Below are 10886 nucleotides of genomic sequence, written 5' to 3'. Positions count from 1 at the left end.
CTAGAGACTGCTTTAAATGTGTCCCAGAGATTCTGGTATGTTGTGTCTTCATTCTCGTTGGTTTCGAAGAACATCTTTATTTCTGCCTTCATTGTTTATCCAGTCAAGATTCAAGAGCAAGTTGTTCAGTTTCCATGAAGCTGTGCAGTTCTGAGTTAGTTTTTGAATTCTGAGTTCTAACTTGATTGCACTGTGGTCTGAGAGACTGTTTGTTATGATTTCCGTTCTGTTGCGTTTGCTGAGGAGTGATTTACTCCCGATTATGTGGTTAGACATTTTTGTAATATGTTTGTGTTTTCCTGAGGAGATGGTCCATATATTTTTGTCAAGTTTTTAAACACTTGTAATACACAGAAGAGCTAAAGGAGGCTATTCTTGCATTGCTATAAAGAAATATTGAGACTGGGCAATTTATTTAAAAAAGATGTTTAATTGGCTCATGTTTCTGCAGGCTTTGCAGGAAGCATGGTGTTGACATATGCTCTGCTTCTGGTGAGGTATCAAGGGAACTTACAATCATGGCAGAGGTGAAATGGGAGCACGCATTACAAATGAGGAAAGCAGTAGCAAAAAAAGGAGAGTGTGGTAGGAGGTGCCACATGCTTTCCAATGACCAAATCCCACTTGTATTCACAGCAAGAGCTCACTTATCACCAAGGGATGACCCAAGCCATTCAGGAGGGATTTGCCCCCATGATCCAAACACCTCCTGCCAAGCCCCACCTCCAACATTGAGGATTACATTTCCACATGAGATGTGGGTGTGGACAGATACTTATCTAATTATTTAGTGCAATGAATGTTGTAATAAGGATAAAAAGCAAGATCTTTAGGAGATTAGCGTAGAGTTGGAGGCCTACATAACATGTTCAAGTTTCTATATAGGACTCATTTGATATAGACACTTGGGCCAAGTTTACCCTGTTCCATGCCACATCTCTCACATGCAATGCAGTAACTGGTATGTAGTGATGATTTTATCAGTGAGAATCCTGATAGTAATAGGTGAATTTTTTTTTTTGAAGATAGTTTATTGAAGGGACTATTTGCAGAGGTGTGACCATGGTTTAAGATAACTAAGAAAGGATGATGAATCACCTAGATACTAGCAACACTTGGAAACTGTTATCTATCCAGGTGACAGGACAAGGATGGAAACCATGTTCCAAAACTCAGTGAGAGTTGTAGGCAGAAAGAAGAGCCACCCCAACAGGAGCGGTGGCCAAACAAGAAACAAGACAGGGAAGAAACGGGGAATAAATTATGCCATTATTTCTCTTTCCTTCCACTGTTTCTTTTTCTGCTGATTCTTCCTCTCACTGGTGAAACCCAACCAGAAGTTAAAGGGCAAGTTATTCCCTAGAAATAAGGCGAGGCAGAGTTGCAGAGCAAGGCAGATAAAACTGGAAAACGGATCTGGGGAGAGACAAATGGAGAATAATCAACAGAGTACATGGTACTTATTTGTTGAATTAAATCAAATTTTTATTGTTAATCACAATTTAGCCTTACATATTGTTAAAATAAAGTGAAAAATGAGCAAATGCCTGATGGTTTAATGTTTTCTTATATACCTTTAATCCTTGAAATAAAAATCTCTTTGAAATTGTAGAGGCAGCTATTTCTGTGATTTTGAATGGTTGAAATAGTAAAATGATGCAATAATTATTAATCTATAAAAATTCAATATTACAATAGCTTACCTTTTTAAAGACTTTTTATTTTTCAAATGTGCATTTATTAAAATGTGAAAAATTGGAGTAGTTAACCTAGGAAAGACCAGTTCATTTTCCAGAGGCTACCTCAAAAACACTTTCTGAATCTTCTCTTACTCATACATATTTAAGTGTTATAGAACTTTGTTTGAACTTCTGTTATAATACTCTTATTAAATAGTAGTTATTTTTATTGATAATTTTTATTATCATTATTATTATTATTTTGGAGATAGAGTCTTGCTCTATCCCCCAGGCTCGAATGCAGTGGCGTGATCTTGGCTCACTGTAACCTCCACCCCCTGGGTTCAAGTGATTCCCATGCCTCAGCCTCCTGAGTAGCTGGGATTACAGGCACCCACTACTATGCCCGGCTAATTTTCATATTTTTAGTAGAGACGAGGTTTCACCATGTTGGCCAGGCTGGTCTCAAACTCCTGACCTCAGGTGATCTGCCCACCATGGCCTCCCAAAGTGCTGTGACTACAGACATGAGCCACAGCGCCCAGCCTTTAATTTATTTTTTGAGAGAGTCTGGCTCTGTCGTTCAGGCTGGAGTGCAGTGGCATCATCTCAACTCCCTGCAACCTCCACCTCCCAGGTTCAAGTGATTCTCATGCCTCAGCCTCCTGAGTAGCTGAGATTACAGGTGCACGCCACCACGCCCAGCTAATTTTTGTATTTTTAGTAGAGATGGGGTTTCGCCATGTTGGCCAGACTAGTCTTGAACTTCTGACCTCAGGTGATCTGCCGTCTGTGGCCTCCCAAAGTGCTGGGATTACAGGCGTGAGCCTCTGCACCCAGCTTTTACTGATAATATTGAAAGCAGTTCACATTTACTGATTGTTTTGACATTTCCCAAGTCACTGTGCCAAATCCTTTATGTGTATTCTTACGTTTTATCCTCACATAACCCTGTGAGGTGTGGATACTGTTGCAATGCCCTTGGGATGCATCATTGGACAAAACAAGTTCTGTAAAGGCCACAGATATTTGTATTCTGATATTAATATTCTATGCCATTCTATTGTTGGTATTCTCTTGTTCCGCTTGAAATTGAGCACATTTTTGTATGTTTATTAGCCATTTAGTTGTGTGTATGTTTTGTGAAATTACCAACTTAGTCTTTTGCCCATTTTCCATTTGGCTGGCTGTCTTTTTATTATTAATTTGGAGGAAGTCTGTATGTATATTTGAATATGTGCCCTTAGCTATGTGTTGTGACTTCCACCATTCTATGGCAGATTCAGGCTGAGATATTAAGAGCAGGTGGGATTTGGGTAGGCAAATATGAGTGTTTCTAATGAGAAAACAATAAACACAATTATAAGGGAAGAAGATATAATTCACATATGAAATAGTTGAATTGTTTGATTGGACTGAGGGTCCTTAAAGTGAACCAATGGAAGGTCAGGCCAGAGAGCTCAAAATATATAGCTTCCCATTTTCAGGGAAGCCCTAGAAAATGGCAAAAAGATACCTCAACAGAACATTATTTTCTTTAAATACGTCTTCTATTCAGGAATAACTCTGTTTCAGGCAGGATAGACGACCAGAAAAGAACCCTGAAGATCGTTTGCCTCTCTGGTAGGTAGCTCTGTGCATTCTCTTCTCTGCTAGGGAATGAATCTTCTTATACTGAAATGGCCCTGCTCTCATTTCCTTGTGAAAAGGCGTGACTTAAAGCTGGAACTGATGGGGAGAGAAGCCTAGAGGAATGTCCTTCATCTTGTCTTCAGGCTCTAGATTTCTCAGAGTTTTGCATATTAAAGTTAGAGTACCTTCACGCAGCTACCCTTGCTGACCTGGTATTTCTCCTTATAGAGTCATTCCTTGGAGGTTGGGACTTTGATTTCCTATGATTTGGTTTGTGTATTTCCTTACAGAACTTGAAGGCCAATGGCCGAATGGCTTTTTGGTTTTAGCATCCCTTTAGTCTCAGCCTCCATCTTACTATGTCTGTACCAATGAAGAAGTATATTCATTCTGTTCCCTAGGGAGATTATGCTAGTGTTTTAAAAGGCTTTGCTGACCCTTATGGATTTGCCTGTCTCACTACTTATCAGACAAAAATGTTTCTGTGGTTTCACTTCTTAATTTTATATCCATTAGAATTTGTTTTGGCTCCAAGTGCCTAAAACCCAAAAATACAGTGGCTTAGGAAGATAGGACTTTTCTTTTTATCTCATGTATTAATAAATAGAGACAATTCAGGAGTGATTAGGCAACTCCATGATTGTCTGGAATAGTGTCTTTTCATCTCATTGTTCTTCTTTCTTTATCCAAGAGCTCCAGGAATAATGTATGCATTCCAGCCATCAGGAAGGAGAAATGGAAAAGGAGAAGGACATCTCCCTACCACCCCGTAGGACTTCTCAGAACTTGCATCCACTACTGTGGTTATATCTTATGAGCCAACGCTTAGTTAACTTAGCCACATCTAAGTCTTAAGCAGGCTTGGAAAAATATGTCAGGCTAAAAATAGGAATTCCTGATCCTATTGAAAAAAAGGAGAATGGATATTGAGGATAACCGTTGATGTTTGCCACATAAATTTTTTGTTATTGTGACATTAATATTTTCCTGAGATGTTTTAAGGAGGAAAGCTTAGAATAATATAGATATATAGCCAATTTAAAATCGATTTTCATCAGAATTAGCTTATGTCTCTAGATTCTGACATTCTGAATTTTGGGCCCTTATTTTAAAATCTTTACTCTAGGGTAGACATTAACCAACTCTTGATTTATTATTATTATTATTTTTGTTAAGTTTGGAAGCTTTACTTCTTTCCTAAACATTAATGTCAGATTTCATGAAATTTTTAAATATAGCAAATGCTGTTGAACATTGCAAATGTAAAATATGGAGGAGGAAATATGTGCCTTTTATCTTTATAGAAGATAAATATATTAAACCCACTATTAAAAATAGTCTAAGAAGAAATTTTAGCAATCGGTAATATAAAAGCTCTTGGTTAGAATGGATTCAAATATATGGAAATTAAATGAAAATCTAGAATCATTTCAGTTCACTGAGAATTAGCTGATATAGTGAGCAGCAGATATAATCTCATAGACACTGCATATTTTTTAAAGTCTTATTCTTCACAGTAGAGCTTGAAGAAAATGTAGTATTGTAACATAATTATTATTAAAAACGATTTACTTTTAAAGCCCAGCATGTTACATCATAAGTAATATTCATTTTTTTTCTTCCATAGTCAAGAAGTTTGATAACTGTAGGACTGGGTGTTGCGGCTCTTGTATTTGCAGGTAAGATAAAGAATATATACCAATAAATTGCAGGAGAGATATTTCCAAACAGCATCTACAGTGATTCATGAGTAGACCCATAATGTTCTGAGGTTTTGGTTTTTAGGCATTATACATTCTCATTCTTTCCACCATTTCTAGTTACTGAACATTTGTCATTGTAGCAAAATCTAGATAAACTTTATTGGAAGAAAATTAGTGATACAAAAGCCAGGAAAACTAGCTCCAATAATAGTTTATCTTCCTGGCATTTTTTTTTTTTTTCAGTTTGAGGTATAGTATATTATAAAAAATCTTTAGTATTATGTAATATAAGTGGTATGGGGTTCCTTATTCTCCCATATTTGTTTATTCTTGCAAATAGGTTTATGCATTTTAAGCTGTCAGTTTTTTCTCATGAGCATACTTGTTCCCTGTAGTTTATTTTTTTATTTGTCTCTCAACATATTGGTATAATTACCTTGATAAACCCAGGAGACTTTTTTCACTGCTAAAATTACCTTTCTCGATAGAATAGTTCTAAAGATCTAAAGTAAATTTGCTTAGTCTGTCATTAACTTATAGTAGTTTAAAATTAGCTATTTCCTAATTAAATGTTAATTTGATAATATTTCCTTATTGATAAAGATTTACTTTTTTGTTTTAGCATTTGCGTTTGTAAGCTCTATCGATTTGATCTTGTTAATTGGATCTTCTTTTAGGCGAAGTTGCATTCCATTGTGGCTAGATGGAGTTTAGTAAGATCTAATAGAAAAGTGAGAAAAAAAGAGGGTCTTGTTTTATATGGTATTTAATTTCTCATGATTATCATCTAAAGCACTTTATTATAATCTTTTGTCTTGCAAGTGAAGAAACACCTGAACAATCAGAATTTTAAAATCTAGATCAGTGGTTCAGATTCTCTTGATCTTTTTGTCATTAGGGTCTTATGTCTCAATTATATAACTTATACTTCACTAGTTTCTGAGGTTTCATGAGAAGAATATCATGTCTCAAAAGAAGTTCTGACAAACTTGCCCCTAACCATAAAGGAATTTTAGTATTAATTATTAGAGTAGAGTAGGCATAGTTATGAATTCAAATGCAAGATTTTGATTTGAAATTAGATAAAGATGTATTTTTTCCAGGGTGGTCTTTCTAAAATGACAACAATTGGTGTGTGTATTCTATGTGGAACACAGTTTCCAAACTCATATTACTGACTAGAATATTATATTAAATAATAGCAAAATCTCTTCCAGAGCCAAATACAACCAAATAACAGAATTTAGGAGAAAGTACACTTAGATTTGTTGGAACTAGGTCCTCTAGTTAGAGTAAACCACCACATGTCACTTCTTAAAGCATTTAACTGCTTTTTAACCGAGACTAGAAGTCAGTCACTATGGTTTTGAAGAATTTTGAGGTAATAATAAAAGCTACATTTCATACTATTGTAAAGTCAAATGGAAGATGTCATCTGTGTGATAAGACATACAGGCAAGTTAGGGAATCAGCCTCATTTAATTTCACTTTAGTGTTCTTCTTTATGTCAAGAGCTTTTTAATCTTCACATTTTCCCATTTCTGGCATCTGTCTTTCATGTAATGTGTTTGCACAGAAATAACAGTATATATAGGCAGGTAAATTTTTCTAAAAGATCTAGGTAGTTGAATTTTTGCAGTACAACTCTTGATTTGCAAATAGGCTTATGGTTAGCAGTTTAAAGCCTGTAGTGTCATATATTGTTTTTCTAGCAAGACTGTTGAAGAAAGAGATACTAGAAGATACAATCTGATTGGGGTGCAAAAGATAAATTAACTAGATAATATTTTACTCTTGTTTGATGCCCTCAAAATAATTTAGAACCTGTTTTACTATTGGCTCGTAGTTGTCAAGACTCAGGGGAGTTTTGATTGTTAGGATTTCTAACTAAGGAAAGAGCTAAAAATAAATTTTTAGAGAGAGTAGCCATCCTCAGTGAGAAAAATTGATAATTAACATACTTGGTAATTATTTCATTCATAATTGCCTTTTTACTTTAGAGATAATTCTATTAAGATCATATGTGGAGTGTAGATCATAAATAGAATTTGTTTTCTATATATTTCAAAGTGATTATCACCATAAAAAGCAATACAATTAATCATTTTAGTATTTTAAGTGTCTTTATACATAATAGGAATTTACAGTTTGTTGTAGAAAGAATACTAGGATCTTTTTTTGTGACCTGTACCATAATACAAATGTAAGATATTATACATAAGCGTTGAAAATTTCTACTTTTATTATCATAAACTAGAAGTTGATAAATTTAATGGCTATGATAATGGTATTAACATGAAATTCTGCCCTCTAGTAAGTTATAAATTTGAAAAAAATGACATCTTTTTGGTAAGTTCTGAAATATTTATTGAAATAACATATATAAACTATCAATAAATACTATGACAAGCACTTTGAAGGTAATGATTGATTTTGATTATAGAAAATATGTTTGCTTTTATTCCTTTTACCACTTAGGTCGCTATACATTTCGGATCTGGAAACCTCTAGACCAAGTTATCACAGAAACTGCAAAGAAGATTGTAAGTTGAACGTGGCTTTAGTTAGAAAACTCATTTTGATTTGTGTTAGTATGACATATTTGAATTAACTTAGAAAATGGCTTGGATTTTCCAATGTATGTAGCTATTTATTTCCTTCAATATCATTGATGAGTTTGTCTAACTTACTGGCTCAGTTTCTTTTAAGTTTTTGGTCACATTATTTTTATATCTAACTTTATTCTTTGTTTTGACATCTAATTATTATAATCTGTTTAGTAGTAGTATATCAACTTTGATGTAGCTTAATTTCCCTGTTTAGTCACTGTTCATTTACTCAGTAAACATTTAGTGAGTCCTGATCCCTGTGCCGGGAGCTTGGAATAGCTGATAAACAAAGAAGATGGTTCTTGTCCTGATGGAGCTTACCCAAGAGTTGATGCCAACTTGAAATTTGAAACTAGTCCCCTTATAGCATCATGCCTGGTCATCTCAAACATAAAATTACAAGATTCCAACCATGAAATGCTATAGAACTAATAATACAGTCTTGTACTGGCATTATAGCTATTCTTGGGAGCTGAAAATAAATGAAAAAGTGAATGGTAGTATGTATCCGTAACAGCAACAGTATGAATTGTAGTTTGCAACCACTGAAGACAATATAAAGAAAAGTCAATGAAACCCTGTAGCATAAACATTGGCTTCAGGGAAATAGAAGCAGATTTGGGATAGATCAACTTGGTTGAGATTTGAAATTCTCAAATTGCTACAAACCAGCAAACTATTTCTACAAATAGTTGATTATCAGCTATTCTAAGCTTCTGGCACAGAGATGAAGAATCACTAAACGTTTGTTAAATAAATGAACAGTAATTAAACAGGGAAAGTAAGTTATATCAAAGTTGACATACTACTACTAAATGTAAAACTACTTACTTTATGTTATTTCTTTACATATTTCAAAACCTACCAGAGAGATTGCCATTTTTTTTTCAAATTTATAATTTATTGGAGGACAGAATTTCATGTTAATACCGTTATCACAGCCATTAAATTTATCACATTCTAGTTCATGATCATAAAACTAAAAATTTTCAATGTTTATGTATAATATCTTACATTTGTATTATGGTGTAGGTCACCAAAAAGTGAATGGCTTGTGAGGCTTAGCCATGAACAGTGATGGCACCAAAAGATGACATACTGACAAATAATTAAACTCAGATTAAAAAAAAAAAAAACAGCAAGTGATTTTACAGTCTTATAAATGCATATCTGTGATTAGAGAGAACATAGGCATATTTTCTGTCTTCCTATTTATATTTTATTTGGCTAAAATAGTGGCAGGTATTGAGTAAATATTCATTGAGCACCTAGTACATGCTAGCTAGACAGTATCATAGATAGTGGGATATATTTATGGACCAACGACATTGCCCTCTAAGAGCTTACATGTTAGTGGAGAGACACAGTTAAGAAAAATGTAGTAAGATATATAATACCCAGAAGTGTCGCATGCTTTTGAGAAAGCTAAATCAGGGTAAGAGTCTAAAGAGTAACAACAATGAGGAATCTTTACATTAGATAGGCCAGGTAAGGTTTCTCCAGGAAGATAAGGGAGCAGGCCATGTGAGCATCTGGTGTAAGAGCTTTAGGTGGTGGGATCACTGCAAAGGTCCTGAGGTGCAAATGAGCCCAGCAGCAAGAGTAACTCCAAGGACTGTATGAAGGGAATAGTGGCAGCTTGGGCCCAGATCCCTTAGTGCCTAATAGACAATTAAAAAAAAAAACAACAGAAAAAACAACTTCAGATTTTACCTTAAGCATGATATGATAGAAAGCCTTTGGAAGGTTTTTTGTTTGTTTTTGGTTTTGTTTTTTTTTTGACATGGAGCCTCACTCTGTTGCCCAGGCTGGAATGCACTGGCTCAGTCTCAGCTCCCTGCACCCTCTGCCTCCCAGGTTCAAGCGATTCTCCTGCCTCAGCCTCCCAAGGAGCTGGGATTACGGGCACCCACCACTATGCTGGGCTAATTTTTTGTATTTTTAGTAGAGACAGGGTTTCACCGTGTTAGGCTGGTCTCAAACTCCTGACCTCAGGTGATTCACCTGCCTCAACCTCCCAAAGTGCTGGGATTACAGGTGTGAGCCACCGTGCCTGTCCCCTTGGAAGGTTTTGAGCATCGAGGCAATGTGATTTGCATTTTAGGTTCTAACTCTGCTTTGCTACCTAGATCATAAACTAGAGTGAGCCAGAGTAGAAGCTGTGAAACCGGTAAGAGGGTATTGAGATAGTTCAAGTGGCAGATGATGATGGCTTGAAATAGGGTAGTAGCAATGGACACAGTAACATAGTTCTTTAAATGAATTCTATTTATGTCTTTCCATATGTTTATTATTTATTGTTTATAAACATATAGAAAGACATAAACTTCAGAAGAATTTCAGAAGTCGTTTCTCTTCTGTTATGGTGATCTTCAGTGTATGGTAGTAAATAGAAAATTATCAAGCTTTGCAGAACTATATAATTTCACGTTGTAAAGAAAGAGAGAGCAAGAAAATGAGGAAATCTTCAGTACTTGGTAGAGGCAGCTCACAGATAAGGCAGGGTAATTCAAGAGATTATAAGGGATACACTCATGTAAACTCTTTCTTCAGTGGCTCTTATGGCCTGCTCCCTCATCTTCTAACAGGGGCCTTACTTGTCCTATTTAATCTAAAGATTAAATGGTACCTGCATATCTTAAAGGAAAGAGAAATGATGTGTAACCCCCTTTCCCTCTCCTTTGTGGGCCTCAAGATAAGAAACCTGGCTTTCAATAAATCTGGCTCCTTTTTCGCAAAGTGCTACTCTTAGAGTTTTCAGTAAAACATCTTAGAATATCTTTATTATCATCATCATTATTAAATTTTTACCTCAGTAAAGATGCAAATATTTTTAAACAATTTTTAAAATAGTAATCATTTTAGGGAAGCTGAGAAATGAAGTATGTGCATACTTTCTCTTGGTGTTGATGAATCCTAATGTCATACCTCATAAACACAGCATATACAGTGTTTTGATTTTATAGATATTATTCATTATTCAACCAAATAAGGTTACTAAAAAGACAGGAACTGCAATTGTGTGTCACTAAATCTGTTATTCAAAGGAGACTGTCCAAGGCTCAAGTTTCAATGGAGTTTCATTTCATTGTTTTTTTTAAACTTTGTTTCCTCTAAGCTTTAACATCTTGTTCTTAAATCTTATCTTTCTCTTTTTCATATTTTTTTTCATTTTGCTGAAATAGTGCCTAGAATAATTTTTTATATGAAATGCATGGATGGTAAATGTTTTTTCTTCTTTGTTAAACAGTTTGTTTCCTTTG

At 35.0% G+C, this 10886-nt stretch overlaps 1 protein-coding gene across 1 annotated transcript in view; it reads left to right on the top strand.

Annotated features, from left to right (window-relative positions):
- Positions 1–10886, top strand: part of DNAJC15 (DnaJ heat shock protein family (Hsp40) member C15) — an 84855-nt gene that overhangs the window by 40823 nt on the left and 33146 nt on the right. Inside the window, exons 2-3 of the mRNA XM_017536120.2 lie at positions 4939–4990; positions 7493–7557. Of these exons, the coding sequence (XP_017391609.1) occupies positions 4939–4990; positions 7493–7557 (117 nt within the window). The remainder of the gene's footprint in view (positions 1–4938; positions 4991–7492; positions 7558–10886) is intronic.

Source organism: Cebus imitator, unplaced genomic scaffold (genome assembly GCF_001604975.1).
Source record: "Cebus imitator isolate Cc_AM_T3 unplaced genomic scaffold, Cebus_imitator-1.0 Scaffold96, whole genome shotgun sequence".
Classification (NCBI taxonomy): domain Eukaryota; kingdom Metazoa; phylum Chordata; class Mammalia; order Primates; family Cebidae; genus Cebus; species Cebus imitator.
This window is presented reverse-complemented; position numbering and strand designations above follow the sequence as displayed.